General features: G+C 33.0%; 3 protein-coding genes across 8 annotated transcripts in view; 2 read left to right on the top strand and 1 right to left on the bottom strand.

The window, feature by feature from the left end:
* Positions 1 to 42: 42 nt before the first annotated feature.
* Positions 43 to 4,126, top strand: IFT52 (intraflagellar transport 52). The gene is made up of 9 exons (XM_085194639.1): positions 43 to 440; positions 1,115 to 1,332; positions 1,417 to 1,552; positions 1,759 to 1,907; positions 2,161 to 2,309; positions 2,515 to 2,662; positions 2,934 to 3,037; positions 3,402 to 3,543; positions 3,897 to 4,126. Exons 1-9 carry the CDS (start codon positions 328 to 330, stop codon positions 4,061 to 4,063), a joined length of 1,326 nt encoding a protein of 441 aa, XP_085050765.1. The 5' UTR covers positions 43 to 327; the 3' UTR covers positions 4,064 to 4,126.
* A 131-nt stretch (positions 4,127 to 4,257) lies between these two features.
* On the top strand, positions 4,258 to 8,633 carry LOC146533388 (uncharacterized). Its single transcript, XM_085194638.1, has 7 exons — positions 4,258 to 5,211; positions 5,623 to 5,770; positions 6,018 to 6,179; positions 6,630 to 6,723; positions 7,101 to 7,259; positions 7,874 to 7,944; positions 8,165 to 8,633. Exons 1-7 carry the CDS (start codon positions 4,491 to 4,493, stop codon positions 8,337 to 8,339), a joined length of 1,530 nt encoding a protein of 509 aa, XP_085050764.1. The 5' UTR covers positions 4,258 to 4,490; the 3' UTR covers positions 8,340 to 8,633.
* A 15-nt stretch (positions 8,634 to 8,648) lies between these two features.
* LOC146533389 (nucleolar protein 4) overlaps positions 8,649 to 19,981 on the bottom strand; it is a 148,979-nt gene continuing 137,646 nt past the window's right edge. For 2 of the 6 annotated variants that reach the window (XM_085194623.1, XM_085194624.1), the window contains 11 exons: positions 19,062 to 19,113; positions 18,708 to 18,779; positions 15,181 to 15,320; positions 14,650 to 14,817; positions 14,124 to 14,369; positions 13,586 to 13,732; positions 13,084 to 13,328; positions 12,870 to 12,950; positions 12,516 to 12,589; positions 12,185 to 12,274; positions 8,649 to 11,763 (listed from right to left, as the gene is read on the bottom strand). In XM_085194623.1, the coding sequence (XP_085050749.1) occupies positions 11,552 to 11,763; positions 12,185 to 12,274; positions 12,516 to 12,589; positions 12,870 to 12,950; positions 13,084 to 13,328; positions 13,586 to 13,732; positions 14,124 to 14,369; positions 14,650 to 14,817; positions 15,181 to 15,320; positions 18,708 to 18,779; positions 19,062 to 19,113 (1,527 nt within the window). In that variant the 3' untranslated portion in view covers positions 8,649 to 11,551. The remainder of the gene's footprint in view (positions 11,764 to 12,184; positions 12,275 to 12,515; positions 12,590 to 12,869; positions 12,951 to 13,083; positions 13,329 to 13,585; positions 13,733 to 14,123; positions 14,370 to 14,649; positions 14,818 to 15,180; positions 15,321 to 18,707; positions 18,780 to 19,061; positions 19,114 to 19,981) is intronic. The other 4 variants (XM_085194625.1, XM_085194626.1, XM_085194628.1 and 1 more) reach the window with 4 other exon arrangements.

The following is a 19,981-nucleotide window of genomic DNA, read 5'->3' on the forward strand; positions in this document are numbered from 1 at the left end:
AAAATTTAAAGCTCTTTTTTTGCGGAAAGAAGGCGTCCGTTCCTCTTTTTACCTTTTCTGTATAAAAGTACCTTACTAACTTAAAATAATAATATAAAATAAACGATCTATTTCTATTCATCTCGATATAAATAAATATTTTTAATGAATATTTTAAAATATTTATTTACTTAATTTATTTCATTAAAGTGTGGCTTTGGCCTACATCTATAAGCAAGCACCGTTTCTATGGAAACAAGTTTGTGACAACAACAAACAAAACATCGTGTAACATAAAATAATATTTTATTTATTTTTGTATTATTGTGTATTTTTACATAAGATAAAATGAAAGCTATAGACACAATATTATTTGATATATCCAAAAATGAACTATTCAAAATAAATGAAAACTACAAGATGTTGCATCGGAAACTAAAAACAGCGTGGAAAGTTATGATGTGAGTTTTTATATAGAGATTATTAAATAGGTACCTACTTAGTTTTATATTTCATATCCTTGAATATTATAGTGAGATAATGTTTTAATATTCAAAATAACAATCAAAATTCACATGAAAAGTAAAATGTAAAAATGTAAAATTTATTCTCTTGTATATATCTAAATAATAAATCTAAAATTAAAAAATATTTCTTAGTCTTAGAAAAAAATATTTTAATTTTGGCGGTAGACATTTAATTATCCTTTCGATAAAAGCAGCAAAATTTTTCTTACAACTATTGTTAATTTCAGGTACCTACCTAAAAGCCCATCTTCAATATTTGAGGCCGCTACCAAATAGTACTTTATATTAGTATTTTCCAAAAGAAAGAACTGTAGAGAATACCTATATAGTTACACTAATTGGTAGAGAATTAAATATAATATATATAATTAAACTGTCTGGTAGAGATTTAAGGCAGTTTAATTATAGTTTTAGTTATCTAGTGATTGATACCTTCTAAATTTCAACGTTTTGACTTACAAATTTGTAAAAGTGAGCAATATTACCAAAGACATACTAAAAAAATCTCATATCTAAAGTCAAGTTCCAAATAAATATATTTAGGTACCGACAAAAATTACACTTAATAAGTACCTACTTAAATATTAACTAGATGCCATGTATTTCAGTAACCGAGACGATTTATCTTCGAACGCACTTCAAGATGTCAAAATCTTAGTAATACCGGGACCACAAAACGCATTCACTGATGATGAACTGGCTGCTTTAAAGACTGTAGTGGAGAGAGGAGACTCCGTGTTTGTCATTATGACGGACGGCGGGGAAGAGAGAATGAACACTAACATTAACTTCTTTCTAGAAGAATATGGAATTGTCGTTAACAATGGTATAATATTGACTAGATTCATACCTATCTTATTATATTTGGTAACTAAAATATTAATTAATGTTCTTATTCTTTAATTTTTAGACTGTGTTGTTCGCGCCAAGTACCATAAATTCTATCATCCCAAGGAGTGTCACATTTCTAACGGGATCTTAAATCGCGCTGTTTTGAAACATATCATGAAGATGCCTAATTATACGAGCGAATCAGATGACTTTCTGTAAGTTTATATAGGATAACTAGATTAAATATATATATATATATATATTTGAAGCGATTGAAATATAAACAATAAGTTAATGTCGTAAGTAATTGTCAAAATGTCGTAATTGTGTAATTGTCAAATTTTATACGACATTTCTATTCTTATCAAATTACAAATAAATAGTATATACTTCATTCGTATTTATGTTTTTATTTTGATAGGGAAGACCCGCCAACACCAAATTTCGTGTATCCGTATGGAGCAACACTAACTGTAAAGAAACCTGCCGCCGCCATTCTATCTAGTAGCGACGTTTGCTATCCCGTGAAAAGACCAATAGCCGCTTTGTATACTTCAGAGAAAAGTGGAGGTGGGTTAATAATAGATAACAATAGTATTTTACAGTAAGGTTCTCCATGTTCCTTCTGTCTATCGTGCGCATAGCAGGGTGCAGCAAAGGAGGCAATATCCCGCAGGTATGTAGTGTGATGCTCAAAATTACTATTATGATTATTTATTATCCTGATTGAAGAATCACTCTAGGAAATAAAAAAATATTAACCTAATATTTTCTGCATAAAAGTTATAGATTTCTTAAAAAAATAGTCTATTATATTTTACAGGAAAACTCTTTGTCATTGGTTCTGGTCACTTCTTTGCTGACCAATACTTGGAGAGTGAGTGCAACGATCTCATCAGAGAATTGATCTTCAACCATTTGGGGGGTGTCACCGATCTACATTTGAATACTATAGATGTGGAAGATCCTGATGTAAGTTTTATTACTTACGTGCCTAAGCATACGGGTTACCTACTGCCGAGCGTACGGGTTACCTACGGCCGTGATAGACGGCAAAAAAGTGATTTAATGTCGCTCGTATGAACAAAGCAAATTGTACGCGATTTAAAATCTCTTTCTCTTTCTCTCTCTTTCTCGATTTTTTATCTTCCGTGGGAACGTGGGGTTCTGATTTCAGACAAACGAATACAGGACGCTCGGTGACACCCTCTGGCTCAGCACCATACTGCTGCCCGAGCCGGCGAGCGCCCCGCCGCCCCGCCTCGCGCCGCTGCACCCGCACGCCCTCTTCACGTGGAGGCTGTTCTCGCTTAACTTGTCTCATTGTAAGTCTTCTAGCTTTAAATATGCAAAACTATATTTTTGTTCTAAAAATACTTTTTAAGCAATTTATCAGGATACAAAAAACGTCTCTAAAAAACGATGAGTATTATCAGAAAGTTCACAATTTCGAAAATTGATTTGTATCCTCGTAAACATAAAGGTCAATTTTGTATTGTTTTTAAAAATTCGAACGCTATAAAAATGTAACGATGTAAAAATAATAAATTACACTTAGCAGGTTTACCTCTATAACCCGACGATATAATTTTTCAGTGCCCGAAGTACTAGGACTATATGAAGAGCTGGGAGTTAAACACGAACCTCTGCGGTTGATAGCGCCTCAGTTCGAAACACCTTTCCCTCCGTTACAATTAGCTGTTAGTAAATTTAGACTTGATTTATAATTTCTTTTAACAGACTTCTGTAAAAGGAAATCTACTTTTGGAACCTACATAAGGAGGACGACTGTATTTTTTTTGTTTGTTACCTCAGAACTATTAACTGGGTGAATCGATTTTGATGATTCCGTACATTGCAGGGTAGGCAGAGGGAATCTGGGAACCTAATATTAAAACACTCCATTCACAAGACAATTCCGTTCCCCACATTCCACCGAAATCTGGAGGCATTGCGTGTTGAGTGATGGAACTGAATACCACGCCATCGAACCTATAACCGTCGCGTTTACAATCACATGCTTGTGCCCCTGCACCACAACAGCCTCAATAATTTTTTCTTCAGGTATTTGCACCAACATTCAGAGAGCCGCCGCCACCGCCTCTGGAACTGTTTGACTTGGACGAAGCTTTTAGTTCCGAGAGGTCTCAGCTTGCAAGACTCGCTAACAAATGTGTTCAACCTCAGAATACTCGATTGGGACAAGGTGAATAATTTTAAAGTTTTCTAAGTATATTTACTTTTTCGGGATTTTTTAGGTTTTCCACTCAATTGAGTTTCTCATAGAGTTGTATTAATTTTTTAAATCAGCTTCACGCTGCATCCCGCACATAGCAGTGTAGGCAGAGGGAACCTAGTGTTAAGACACTTCGTTTCCCATTTTTCGCCGAATTCTGTAAGCATTGTGTGTTGGTGGAACTCAACGCCGCGCTTTGCCACGACACCAGAGCTAAGAAATGGAAATATACATTTAAATAAATATTTAATTTCCTCGAGTGGAGACCGAACAAACTGACAAAATAATCTAGTTTAAACTTTAATTCCATTTTCCCTTTACAGGTGATGGTCGTCAGTTAGAAAATGAACTAGAGTACTTTGTTAGGGAATGTGGACGAGCAGTGCGCCTCTCCCGAGCCATCTCCGACGACGGCCCCGCGGGAAAGCAGATTTTGCACCAGCTCGCTGTCCAACTTGCCACCTTCAAGAAGATTGCTCCACGGGATTAGTTATTATGATAGATTAGTTTTAAGATGTTGTTTAGTTTTAAATAAATATGATTTTTATAATAATGCATTTGTTTTCTAATATTTCTTGAGATTACTTCTTAGAGGTAACTATATGAGTATTTACACTATAAAGCTATAAATTTAAATAATTGCTATAATATTTATAGCAATGAACTTCTGTATTAAATAATTGTCCACGTGTTCGTTACATACTTTTTATAGGTAAATTTTGTGTTAAGGTAACGTGATTCCGCGATGCCTGTACGCCTGAAAACTAACGCTTTTGTAAAAATAAAATTGAATTAAAGTCAAAACATGTAAAACGATAAATTTATCGCTTCCACATACCATATCACTGGTGTACATAAAAAATGTCGTAAACATTGATTGTAAGCATATAAGTTTTCGTCGATATTATAAACTTAAAATGAAAATACTACTAGCATTATTTTTAATTTCATTTGAAATTATAATAAAAAGCGAGGGAACTCAAGATTTAGGAAAAATTTATAAGTATCCAAAAAAGGTACATATTCCGGTACAAAGGAGCATTAAAATATTAAATTCTAAGAAGTTTGAGAAGCTGAGAGACTTATATAAGGAAAAAGCAAATATTAGGAAAAAAGGCACGGGGGACAATACTTACACAGTTTTTCCACCCATTACTGAGAGGCGATTACTGGATGTGCCAGAAGAAGTATTTGTCCAGGATCTGCAGGTTGATTCTCAAAAGAGTAGAGTAAAAAAGGTATTACCAGAATATAATCTGACATTTTTTAGAAAGAAAAGATCTGTTAAAAACGTAAGTTCAGAGACAAGCAAAAATACTAAGAAAAAACATAGAAAACGCAGCAGAAATGCCACTACGGCCATAAAAAGTGGAGGAAAAAAATCATCTAGAAAATCTAGAAAAAATAAACTGAAATCTAAACGTAACATAACTGAACATATTGTAATGAAGAAAATAAAGAGTAAAAAATCTAATAAAACTCAGAGTAAGCATAAGCAAGCCATCGGGAGATCCCGTGTTAATTTGAAGTATACTGGTAACCCTGAGAAAAAAATAACTCCTCGCTTTAGAGATATAGTTAATAAGAAAGCTGCAAATCAAAAGTCCAATCGGGATGGGAGAGTACAAAAAAAGAGAGGTAATTTCGACCTAATATTACAATAAATATTTGAAAAAATCATATGAATTTCCTTTCTGAATCCGTCGCTTAATTGTATATTTCTTCTATTAAATTGATAAATTATTATTTGAAACCTTTGCAATAAATCTTAAAAGCAATCAAAACATTATTGACACATGGATGGGTAGTCCGTAAAATTTCCAATATTCTTGCTTAGAAAAGATTAAACTTTATTTTGAATTTGATTTTACCTTACTTAAAGCCTAAAGTTTTATATTAAGAATGGTCGTAGGTAATTCTCAGTATAAACCTTTAAGTAGTCGGGAAAACATAACATTTAAAATTAAAATTTTCAATGTAGATGCCCAGAAGGATGCGGGTGCAAGTGTTCAAATATTATTATTATAATAAAGATTTCAAATATTTTAGTGCGTAACAGACGTCTAATAGCTGCGAGAGATGCTGCAATAGAACAATACCCATACGTGGTGTCTATACAAAAGGATGGCCAGCATTGGTGCGCTGGCGCGTTGCTAAACCCTCGCCTGGTCATCACCACCGCTAACTGCGTTTGGAAGTAAGTTTTTATTATATTATTTAAAATAGATGATGGGATTTAAAGTTCAATAACAAAAGGTTTCATTGCAAAATCAATTGCAATTAAATTATGTTATAAGTAGGCATATAGTACGATGCATGAAATTAAATCAATTAAATTAAAGAAATCCTTCAATTTATACTTGATGTATCGCACTATATTTTGCTTATATAAACGAATGGCTAGTTCATAAATAATGCTAATATTTATCTACAAATAAAATCAGAGCGCGAAGCGTAAGCCGTATGACAATTCGAGCGGGCAGCAGATACATGGTTAGAGGCGGTCAGGTCGCCAAGATCCAAGAGGTCGTGAGACACCCTGACTGGAGCGTCCGCAGCCTCCCCGATAATGATGTAGCGCTGCTGTTTCTTGATAGGAATATTAAGTGAGTTAGTGTGTTAAATATTTCGGACTTTTTGTTTGCTATATTAACTTCAATTAAACTACCTATCTAATGTAAATGACTAGGCAACATTATAATATTTAATTTTAATGTTATACTTTCTTTTAAGTTTTAATTATTTTAATGTTAAAAAATCTTAGAGAGTTGTTAGAATATGGATTGAGGATACTCGTATAGGATCAAGTCACTATGTGTCCCTTTTTCTGTCCAAATTCAAGATTGTATCTTGAGTTACCAGACTGGAGAAATGAGAATAAATTATTCTACTGCATGAAAAAATACGGCCATTTGTAAAAAATGAAGCTATGGATTGTTTGACTAGACACAATGCAAATAATTGTAGATTTAAATATCACTCATGGTAACTTTGTCTAAATATAGATACCTAGTTAAAGGTAAAAATGTAAGCTTTTCTTATAAAATGCTACATAGGTTCTCGGACTCAGTTCATGGTGTAGATCTTCCTAATCACGCGATGTACCCAGTGTTTGAAGATGCCTGGGTCACGAGCTGGGGCTCGGATAGAGTAAGTAAAAGCTTTTTACGCAAATATTTTTATACAAAATAAACTAAAATAACTTAGCTTTAAGACGACATTGTATGGCGGAAGTCAACGCCGCTCTTTGGGTTACATGACCAGGGAAATACAAATAAAAACATAACTTAACGATTATTTTCGCACAGCTGGGTTGGCAAATGTTAACACACCTTTTCCCACTTCCAACACCAGTTTCCGCTCAAATTTCGACACCAGAACGAAAAAATGGAAATATTAAATGTTTTATTTCCTTGAGTTGGAATCGAACTCACTACCTGTTTACGCATTACGCACTTGTGCGCCACGACTAGCCTCAAATATCAACATTTTTATTCGTTTTCTAACACATAATGCCATGTTTACAGAGAGACGGTATATTCTCCAAAGTGGGTGTGACGTTACAAGTGTACCACGCGCGACTCCTCGACCACGCCAAGTGCAACAACATAACACAACGCTTCGGTGTCAGTGTGTCACACAACTTCATATGCTTAGCGCAGACCGGCAGACGAGCACCTTGCACGGTAAGTTTTTTTAAACAAATGAATTGGTTTTTATATCTATTAAAATTACTTGAAATAACGGTAAAAAATATTTTATTACTTTTAATTTTGATTTGTTTATACTATTAATTACAAAATACTGTAGGAACATAAATCATAATGTAGAACAATAAATAAACACAAACTTAAATATTTAGCGGATTGAAAATTTATCTCATACATCAGAATATTATACAGGATGGAATTGTCAGCACCACTTTAAATGAAATCACAGTTTTAACTACTCTATAAAAGCCTAATACAATAAAGAAAAAAAATATGAAAAAGTTATTTTTTCAAACAAAATAAATAATAAAATTATCGTTTTAAAATACAACGCCATTTGTAAAGTATAACATAGGCACGCACACACTTACCTGTCCAAACTGTTGAGGTACCTTGATTAATTTTTTTAGCTCTGGGTTTGAAATATTTTACCCTATATGTAGTTTCAGTAAAAGAAGCGCTGCCTCTTCCATCCTGTATATGCTACAATTTATGTATCACATGCATAGCAAGTTAAGTTCGTTCGTTTCGGTAGATATTCTAATTTTTTTTCATCGAAATTACGTTAATATTATTTGTTTGTCACATAGCGCGATACAGGTGCGCCAGCAGTGAGCGATGGTATCCTCTGGGGACTTGCCTCTTGGGGTATACGAAGATTGTAAGTATATATAAATATTATTAGTAGTAATTTATAAATAGATAGATGAAACCTAATGCATCTTGTCACTTTTTTTTATTATAACCTTTTCGAAAGTAAATGTTAATTGTAGCGACGGCTATACAACAAGTTCCTCACGTTTTATTTATTCTTGACTTGAATTCAACTACAAATTCTAATAATTGTTTTCTTGAATATTAAAATAATTATTATATTTCAGATGCGGTACAGAAAGATTCCCAGCAATGTTCTCGTACTTGGCGTCCAAATCTAATTTAGATTTTATAACCAACGCCACTCATTACCTGATGTCGGATAAACGCATGTACCCCTATCCAGATCGCTTTATTATCAAAAGTGGTATTACTGAAACCGTTTTAACTACAGGCGTCTAATATTAATATTTTTAAGGTATAAACAGAAAAAAACTGAATGAAATGAAATTTTTCAGTCTTCGAAATTATTTTCTAATCTGTAGCTGTATGTTTAATAAAAATAAAACTCTTTGGTTAATTTAAGAAACTTAAATCTTAATTAAATTATATTATTCTAATCTAATATTATGTTTAAGAAATCAAAGTTTATCTACTAGATAAATTGAAAATTGACTGTTCTAATTATAATTTACAATTTTAATTGTATGAAAAACATATTATATTTAGTTGTAAGGAATAAGTAAATAAAATAAAACAGAAATAAAACAATTTTGTTTTGTATATGAGCATATTTAATATATTCTTTTTCAAAATTGTAAAACTCACATTTTGAAATTGCAAAAATTATAACTAAATTCTCATATCGTTTATAGTAACAATCGCCATTTTGTATTTTCTGTATCAAATTAATAATAATAGTAAACCATTTATACAACTCTAGTAATAATATATTTTAATCTAACAAATTCATATCAACGTTCCATCAGTTTTTTGTTATTTTCGTTATTCCAACATCACCAACATCTAATTAACTTTTTTTATAATATTTCTAATCATACTTTTTACATTCTCCATTTACAACTACTGGTTTCTTTATGCACCGAATATTTAAAATAAAATATATTGGAATGACTGAAAAATCAAAAGTTCAAATTAACTTATCAATAAACTTACATTAAATTATATAATAATGAATTACAAAGAATTAGAATAATCAAATCGATTCTTTGGCAATTTTTTTTTCGTATTCAAAAGTGAATTTACAATTTTATAAAAACTGGCATAAGCTTTATACTATTGAGATAAACTGGCAAAATGGATAAACTATTGTACATTGTGGTGGAGGGCTGTTGTCTTTTTTTTTTTCATTTTAACAGGTTCTTCATAATAAATAAATGCGTGGGATTCATATTTGAATTTATTAACACGTATATTATTCTTATTTTTCAATACTTGTATTTTAATACTAATATTTTACTGGTTTAGATTTCTTGTAAAATCTTAAAGATGGGGGATATTAGATGATATATCTCATGTCCAAATGGACAAATTTAATGCAATAAACAAAACTTTTTATATTAGTTACTTAGATAGACAGCCCCAGAAACAGACAGACAGCCCCAGAAGCAAAGAAATAAGCTTTATTGTTGAATTATTAACTATTACAATATGTATGTGATAACTAATTAACTTATCAACGAAAACTATTTTCTATTACACTATTGCATGAAGAAACAACTAGAACTGGCCGAAAATTAAAAAACATATAGTAAAACGTAAAATATAGACAAAATAAAAGGTAAGACACTTACGTTACCTAACAACGGAACGAATAACATCACGAGGTATCTAATTTACAACGAAAATTTAGGCCCAAAATAGAAACTTCCCACCAAGAATAAGATCAGATACATATATATTTGTGTTAAACCTTATTTGTACATAAGCATCTAACTTTAACCCTACCTAAAGTACCTGGCCATATAATCTATGGTAACAAGTATGCACACAAAGATCAAAATATTGTATATTGTACTGAGCAAAGCGAAAATATTGGCATTTCATAAGTTACAACTAGCAACACCGTAACTTAAACAAACGTAAACATATTTATTACCTAAATACACGAAAATAGTATTAAAATAAAACATCAGTGTCAGTGCTGCGAAGGAAATGCATAAATAATTTTGGATGGAGCCAATCACATACTGGAATAAATTTATATATTAGAAATATATTAATCGTTTGTAAATAACTACAGAACTATTAGTATAATACAAAACAACAAATAAATTCGTGCTTCTTAAAACTAGAATGCCATTTTAAAATCTAACTTTAGACTCTGTTACGCTAAAACTTATTTTTTAAAGAGAAAGTTGTATTTCATCACCGAAACTTTTAAGAATTCAAATATATCGCTGCCCGCTTTTTAAATACTAATCTATCGCACCAGGCAAGAAATTTTTCGACCTTACACTAAAAACTCCCTGATTTTTTTCTTAATTCTAAATATACACAAAATAATTTTGTACTCTTCGACGAGTTAGAATGGCAACACTTTTTACAATATGGCAGCTTTGTACGCCGAATACACTTACTTTTTTGTCAAAACTCGTTAGCCTAAGTGAGAATGCTTAATTGATGATAGAACATTTACTATTACAGACAATCAGTTATATGTCTCTTACGTAATATTATTGATAAATAATTCTTCGCTATTTTCGAAATAGTTGTCAAAAAGACATAAGAAATATACAACTGACTCTCATTTAAATTACAAGAACAACAACAGCATTGGGATGCTTAAGCATTCAAAGTCCAAAATTAAACACGATCATAGATTTATTTTTTTAGACCTGTGTCAGGTCACGCATAGAACGATATTAGAATACCTTATATATTATATAGCAGCATTTATAAAAATGTTGGATAATATGAAAAAAAATCTAGTGACAGACAGACGGCGATCAAAATATATGTTCACATATAGAAAATTAATTTAATTTGTTAACGTGATGAAATTTAAATATTAGATTAAAATGTTGGCACATAAAGTTAAAAACCGCCATCTTTGTCATGAAATATAACATTATAACAGATAATTATTAAATAAACAATAATTGTTTTGTTATCTATGAAGACGAGACAAAACATTTAATATATAATTGTAAAGATGTTAATTTAAATGAATGTGTAATTTCGTGAAAGATCTAATAAATTTGAAAAAATGTTAAGAAAATTTAGTTTTAAGTAAGTTACAAAAGTACTCAGAGCAAACAGCTTTTTATGTTTTTACTTCCCAATTCAATCTTCTGAAAATGTAACCATTGAATTGCCAAGTAAAGACGAGAAACTACTAAGTTTTCCAAAAGACAAGGTCCAATTCCAACCTTAACTAACACCACAAGCTACAGAATTAATATTTTTTCATATTTCATCTTACAATATATAGCTTGTGGCTACTAAAATAATAACAAAATTCCCTAATTCGTATTATAAATTTACATTGAAACTACAATCCAAATTGGTATAAACCGTTATTTTCTTTGATAGTTCTTTTGCCGTGTCAAAACGTTGGTAAACCACAAATCCGAACGAAACACAAACACTTGGTTCATTCAGAAGTATCCGAATTTGAATCCGAATAGATCTGAGAAACTTTTAGGTGTGTCCTAGGGTTGGTTTAACAGTAGAGCCTCTAGCTCATCGGCTGACCGTAGAAGGAAGGCAGCAGATTCGCGATATCCTGTAATCAGCTGTCGAACTGCTCCAACTTCGGCACCAGATAGCTTGTGGGACAGCTTGGATCCAGATCCTGAGATGGATGAGGTGGATGTCGCGTGTAAAGGCGCTGATGATGTCTTTAATGATAGATCTGTTGGAGCTGGAATAGTTGAGAGTTTAAATAGATAAATGACATACGTCCGAATAACACAAAATATTGAGTAAAATTTCCTCTAAAAACGCATTGTTTTCGCGGAAATTCGAGATCGGTAATTTTCTTATAAAATTTTATCCGTTCTTTTACAAGAAAAGCAAATAATAATGATTTCTTTCATATATTTTTTTAGCCTCACGCTTTATAGCAGATAGCAGAGTGGGCAGAGAGTAGAGAAATCAGTGTTAAAATACTCAGTTTTCCCCTTTCCACCTCAATTCAAGATATAACGATGCCAGAGAGGCGATATAAAAATAATTAGCTTTTTCCAAATTGGAATCGAAACCAAAATATCGTGTATTAGCTAGCGCACTGCGTCACTATAACTTTATTATTCAACAAAATATATTATTAGCAATAAAATTACCAGTGAGATTCGGGAACGTATGCGTATGCGCCGCCATGGCTGATAGCAGAGCACTCTGGTAGGCCGCCATTGCTGCATTTACTCCTACTCCTGTAAACATATAAATTTAATATCTGATTTTGTAAGCGAAGGAGATAATTTTTAGTAAAAATAAGTTTTTTTTACTTTTCTTCACGCTGCATCCCGCAGAATCACGCATATAGCAGGGTAAGCAGCGGGAACCTAGTATTAAAGACTATTCCCCAGTTTTCGCTGAACTCTTGTCAGCTGAGTCATTGCGTCTATATTGCATTTGGGGTAATAACTAAAATTTATCAATATTCTATAGTACCTGTTGGTGGCAGAGCAGTCAGTGTTGATAGAAGCGCAGTGCTGGACAGCGCCGATGTCGGATTCGTATTTGAGCTAAAATAAAATAAAGTCATATACAAATATGTTATATTATTTAGTTTTAATTTATACATCTTTATTTAAATTATTATAGGTCAATCAATAGATTACCTTTGGCATATTCATAGATTATTTACTCTTACTACATAAGTGAGAGAAAAGTGTTTTGACTTAATATTTTTTTCTGTTTATTTTGCAAATTAAAAGAGCGTTTTTAAGCCCGTTTTCAAAAACCACTCTCAAGTCTGAGATCGATCTTGAGATGCCGTTTTCATTTAAATAAAATTTATGTTACCTTTGTCGTCCAAACGTTGGTGGGTTCCCAAATGTGTTGGGGAACGATTGCCTGAACAGAGGTGCAGGCGACGAGGCGGGACTGGAAGGATAGAAGTAACTTCATCAAGAATAATTTTGTAATTGATGAATGAAAATTAAATAATCATTATTTAAAACTTTTTGAAAGTGTAAAAATATAACTATCACTAAAAAAAAAAAAAAATATTTCTAACCTAGCTGTCTTGCTGCCAGTGTTTCCATTAGCGTTATCCAGCTTCAAAGTATTATTATTCAAAAGTGGGTTTTCTAGAGATGGGCTGGTTGAGGGTCTGGTGGTATCAGCAGCTTGCTTGCTGTGGCCTGCTGAGGATGTGGTGTTGGCGGAGCTGGTGACAGAAGTAGACGCGGGGCTGTTCATAGCGCCGCTATAGAGACTCAAGAATGAAGAAGCTGCTGATGACGCCGTTGTATCTATAGCCTGGGAGGAGAATGATTTCCATCATTATAGGGAGTACAGATAAATAAGACATAATAAAGTAATCGTAATTTATTAAACGGGTCAGTATAAAAATATTGTTCAAGTGTAAATGTTTGGATATTAGCTATTTACGGAAATTTCACATAAAAATTAATGGTATTTTCAGTAAAATATTTAAGAACAAGGGATATTAAAACAATGTATGTATGTATGTGTGTATATTGTATAACATTAACGTGATCCGTATTTAAACTGACCATGGGCGTGGGCACAGTGGGCATGGGCTGGCTTACAGGGTCTAGTCCGAGGCGCATGCGTTTGGCGTTGAGGCTCTCGTTCTCGCACGCCTGCGCCAGGATGTGCTCCGCCTGCACCGACGTCAGGTGGGCGGGGGTCGGTCGCACCTAGAATTTAATCATTTATAATATAAAATAATACATTTTTACATCCTATGGAGAGTGAACCTAGAGTTAAGACAATCTGTTTACTACTTCCCACAATGGTTCAGTAGCGGAACTCAACGCCGCGCTTTCTCCTGTAGCCGGCGCGAGGAAACGCAAATTTTAAGCAATTTATTCCCCCAGGTGGGAATCGAACCTACAACTTTTTCTTTTACAGTCTGCCAATGTCTCATTAAGCCACGAAGTACCCACTTTATAATATGTAAATAGTAATGACTGGACCAATATAACTCATATTTTTTTCCTGATATAATAAAAAAAAAATATACAAAATATCAAATACAAATGACAAACATATAACAATATCACAATTCAATATCGATCGAACCCTCACCGCGGTATCCCAAGCGTTGCCAGAGGGCGTGTTCCCTCCGTTGCCAGTACTGGGCCCGTCTCCCCTGACCTTCTTATTCCGCCTACAGCTCTTCAAATAAGTCCTGATCCTCTTGCGGGCGCGTTCAGCGAACTCAGGGAACTGCCTGGTGCAAGAATCTATGATAGCCTGGATCTTTTCTTTGGGCTGCTTGGAAATAGGAACTATTCTGTCAAGATTCTCATCGACGAACAGACGGACGAACATCTGGAAATTATTATAGTAAATATTGTAATACTGTTTTAATATGGATAATTACAATTTACTAATAAAATTACAAATAGGAAAAAATATTTTCTATCTTTATATAGGTATAGGCAACATCATGCATCGCCCACGTCAATGAAGACGTCACGTCCACGTCAGTGACAGAATCTAATTCTCTCCTTTCTCCACGTTTTCTAATCAAACAAAGGAAATTAAAATTAAAGCAATCATATGTTGTAAAATTAAGGCACCTAAAATATTTTTCTTAAAAAAAACTCACATTAAACGCCTTGAGTCGTTCCGGATCGTGATGTTGCGGATCGACTCTATCATCACTGTCATCATCGGAGGCGCCGCCGTCGTCATCGTCCTTCGTCCGATCTGATGATGATGTCTCGTCATGTGTAGACGCTGGCTCCACTGGTGTTGATCCGACGTGGATTGGGCTCTGTGGATATTAAGCTTCTCAATTAGACACAGTGACTCTAACGCGGCTTCGCCCGCTCATTGTTCATTAGTTGTTGTTATATAAATAAAATGTAGCCTGTGTTATTCTGATGTACCTATAAGCTAAAAGTTTTATTGAAATCCGTTCAAGCATTAGCGTAGAAATTTGAACAAACATCCATCCACTCAAACTTTTACATTTATATTAGTAGAATTTCATAAATATTTAACCTAATATTTTGGTCAGACATAGTAATACCAAAAAGACATAAAGAAAGGTGATATGGTTATCATCATTCTTATTAATAATAATAAATTTTAAATAAAAAATGAGAAAAAAGTAATAAATGAAACGCTGCTCAACCTTAAAACTCACCGAGTGTCCGGTAGCGAGGGGCGTGGGCGGTTTCGGTGGCTTGCTGCCCAGTCCTAGGGCACTGTGATAGGATGCCCATAGATCCGCCATGCTGTCTGCTCCACTCTCAGATAAATCACCGTTGCGGCCTGGAATCAAATTATATTTCTTGATGATTTATTGATTCAAAATAGACCGCTTTTACGAAAAAACAAAATAAATAAGACCTTAATTCTTTACGCTGTATGCCGCACACAGCAGGGCACAAAGGGAACCTATTGTTAAGACACTCCGTACCCCGTCTTCTGCAGAATTTTGGAGCTAAGAAAATGAAAATAGTAAATATGCCATTTCCTCGAGCGGGGATCGAACCCACAACCTGTCGCGTACAGATCTACAGTTGCACATTTGTTTTTTATTCATTAATTTTAACTATAATGTAAGATAATATTTATAATATTTATTAATTATTATTAAAATAGATAGAAAAAAAAAGAAAATAATAGTAAAAACACTATCACAAAAGTTTATATTATAACAAAAGTTAGAATATTTTTTCCTTAACGGCCGTTATACAAGAGTGTTAGCATTAATATTAACTAAAGGAACGTCACAGCTGCAAGAATTAGTTCATCCAATGATCGATTTACGTAATAGTAGGTTTAGCATTCGAATACCTTTAATCGTATACTATAATTAAAAAATTGCATTAAAACGTTTCGCTTATAATTAAAAAGTCTAATAACCAAGCTAATTCTTTGTCTAAGTTTAGGCATTTAAAAACTACGTAGAAAAAAATACAAAGTAAATTGAAAATAATAGGTAGGTACTATTTTAATAGAAGAAGTGGTTACAGAGTTATGAATTTTCTTAACTAGTATTCAGTAGTATTTTTAAACATATAAATAAAGTAGAAAACTAAAACGACAACTAATATCATCAGGTGGTTCACATAACTTAAATTTACATATTATTAGAGACCAGTCGTGCAGTGGCACCTTGTGATTGTAAACGCGACAGGCTATTAGTTCGATTCTCACTCGAGGAAATGAGGTATTTAATATTTTTATTTCTTTACTCGAGATAAAGCGCGGCATAAAGTTCTGCCACTTAACACGCAATGCCTCCAGAATTTGTCGGAAAGGGGGGGGCGTGTTAACACTAGGCTCCCTCTGCCTACCCTGCTACACGCGTGATACACCGTGAAGTTTAAAAAAATATTTATAATAATAGATAAATTCGCACTCCAACAAAAGTTACGGTCACGGTCAAGGCATAAATATTTATACGACATTTCCCATATAAATTCCAAACATAGTGTATAAACAGTGAATTATTATATTTTAAAGGAAAATATATTTAAAAAATGTCTTATTTTAACCAAATGCATACAAAATTAATATAGTAAAGTGCGTCAAAATTCAGCAGAACCACTTGGTGTCGTAAAAGGGGAACTGTAATTAGAGTTCTCTTTCACTTTCCTCCGCTGTAACGTGAAGAAGTATGAATACTGCAATTAGGAGTGCGCTACATGTTTCTTAAATGTTTGTGTGAACATTTTTATGTACCAACCTACTAAGTATATAGCAGAGTATGTGATAAAGATGGAAAAGCAATAATTTTTTTTGTAAAGAATGTATAGCAGGGTAAACAGGCTAGGCTTCCTCGCCTAGTGTTAAAATACTCCGCTACTTTCTTCCGAATTCTGGAGGCATTGAGTGGAGACAGCGCTTCGCGTTGCCTCGTTACCACAGCGAAGACATTAAAATATTAAATAATTCATTTCTGTAAGTGGGAATCAAACTCACTACCTGCCGCGTTTACAGTCAAACACTTGTGGCACACGCCACGACTGGCATCTAAGCACTTTATATGTAGGTATACATATTTCAAAGGTTTAGTTAGAAAAAATGCTAAAGGTAAAAAACAACCTTCCCGCTTTTTCTTGTGTAGGAGGTTAGTTCAGTTCAGTAATAGGAGGTTAGGCAGAAGAAAAATAACGCTTATGACATTTCGTTGGCCAATTTCCGAATTTTTGAGACATTGCGTGTTGAATGATGAAAATCAACGCCGCTCCTCGTCCACCAAAGCGGGGAAATAAAAAAAAAAATCCCCCGAATAAATCCTCACCCTGGGGAAAGATTATTTTTTTGAACCCCCGATCATCACACTTACAGACGCTGTCATATAAGCGTTAACTTTACCTTCATTAGTTACGTTGGAATCTGAGAACATACAGACAGTATTGTAAACTAATATGTTGGTGTAAAACAAGGCAAGACTGCTAACAATGTATCGAGCGTGCACTATGTTCTGTACATAGCTCTTCCATACATACATACATACATATACTGTACATGTATCTATAGATATTTAGACGCGCTTCACTTCACACCCCAATGCTAAGACACAACTAAATGAGCTATAAGATTTTATTTCGCATTCGAATATAAAACTATATTTATAGGTTAGTGGTCATCAGTCTACCTAAGTGGATGTTATTTTTATAATAAATCATTTTTTATTAAAATATAATACGTTAATTATAAGCTTCACTCTGTACCCCGCGTATTGCAGGGTTAAAACACTCCACTATCCATTTAAAGCCCCTGAATGGGAAACAAATCAAAATATATGTAAAGTCTACAGCTCAGAAAACAAAACAAAACTAGGTAGTTCTTTTACAATTTACCAATACCGCAATGGAATTCGAAATGACAACCATCACACACTGTCAAATGAAACAAGACTGCGCATCAACGTTGCAATTTTCACGTTACAATATTACATATTCATAGTAAGTCAGCAAAGAATTAATGATAGGGTAAGGACGGCCACGGGGGACCGGTGCATCTGCCTCTAAATGTCAACTCGAACGTGGCTATAAATAATTTGAGGTATCTACCCTACATACCTACCTATACCTACAGATACCTATAGAACCTATGCCTCTCAGATACACTGCCATGGTAAAAATAGAGAGCGATTTTACCATAAAATTATGCAAACCTCAATGAAACCGTTTGACAAGCGATTATTTTAAGTACACAACGATTTTTTTGTGAAGATATCTTTTGTCTGATGTCTTGAATATATTTGTAGTGTATTTCATTTATTTATCTATTAAATATGTATGTAGATAAAAGTACATTTTTTAAAGTTTTTGCTTGGTCGGTATTTCTTCTATTTTTATGGGTTGTTGCGTTTTTAAAAGGAAAGTGTTATTCTGTAAAACACATTGCGTAGTTTAATTCCTTATATGTTTTTAAAGTTAAACAAAAAGAAATACGCGTAACTACATTTCCATGAATTTTACGATTAAAAAAATCGTAATAGTAGATACTTATACTCTGAATTCGATGCAAATTTCTCAGTTTATGGGGGCATCCTAAAATTCCATGTATCATACACGAATTTTTAATAGTCTACTTCGATAGCGTTGTTCAAGGAATAGTGCAGGTTCAAATCCCGCTCAGTTAAAAAATAACGCTCTTTAAACTATATTATCATTCAATACAATTCAATGAATCGTTTACCTGGCGTCTGGTGGTAATTCCATGCTAGCAACATCATTTTCAACTTCTCAGCGTCTTTCGCGTAGCCATGACCTGCACCAGATCACATTTGCCAATCAATTTCAAAAATTTGGAAAAATATATTAGAAATTATTAAAACAATTATAGCCAATCTGATGTTACTTAGAGAAGGCCTGGATGACGCATATGCCTCAATATCATATTGATTTGATGCAAGTGGCTGAATAAATAACGACTATATACTAACCTAACATAACATTTTACCTATATTTTATTTTAATTTTAATATATTCTGTTAATATTATAATTTAATATATTAAAAAAGAAAATTGAATAGAAGTATAAGTAACTTACTAGAAAAATTGTCATCATCATTCATGTCCGCCGGCTCTGGAGTTAAGTTGTCCTGTAACAAGAGATAAATTAAGTTTTTAATTGGTTTTCATGTATTTCTAAAACTTTAGCTAAGTCGGTGGCTAATATTTTGAACTTGCTATATGTTATAATATACAGACCGTCGCGGCGCAGCGGCGTTTAACCGTAAACGCGACGGTTGTAAGTTCGATTCGCACTCACGAGAATGAATTATTTTCATTTTCTTGCTTTAATAAAATAATGAAAAGCGGCGTTAAGTCTGTCACTCCAGACGCAATGAATCGAAACTGGGCGGTTCCTAGGGTACCTACAGAGTAGATACAGTAAGATTTGCGTATTTTTTCGTCAATAATTTAAATGTTATGAAATATTAAAATCATATTCATAACTTAAGAAACTCCACACGCTTATGAGAACAAAAGTTCGATATGAAATTAATGAAAAAAAAACTGTTTACCGCATATACTATGACAATTGCCGTTACAATATTAATTCTTTAAGACTGTTTACAATAAAGGCTGATTACCATATTTAAGTTTAATTTAAATATATCCGAATAACAATACAATCTCATTATTAATAATTAAAGGTAGTTTTCAGTTTGCACGAAAAAATGAGTAGTCATTATTGCTTTAAGATTCACCTCAATGACCTATTGAATAAAATTGTAAGACAATATATGAGGTAGATTGATATTTCTGAAAATAAAAAGGTAATGATAATTTTAGTTAATTAATGAAATTTCTTCTTTGTTCATATAACTATTATTTGCTGGATTTCTACGTAAATAGTTTTCCTAAAAAGTTGACATTTTCAGATTATCATTTTATTTTCCGGGAAAAACGATATATTTATAATATGATCATAAGCTCATATTTTGGTTTCATAGACATAAAGAC

The sequence above is a fragment of the Heliconius melpomene genome, chromosome 12 (genome assembly GCF_056956725.1).
Source record: "Heliconius melpomene rosina isolate 202511_hmr_F chromosome 12, ASM5695672v1, whole genome shotgun sequence".
In the NCBI taxonomy this organism is placed as follows: domain Eukaryota; kingdom Metazoa; phylum Arthropoda; class Insecta; order Lepidoptera; family Nymphalidae; genus Heliconius; species Heliconius melpomene.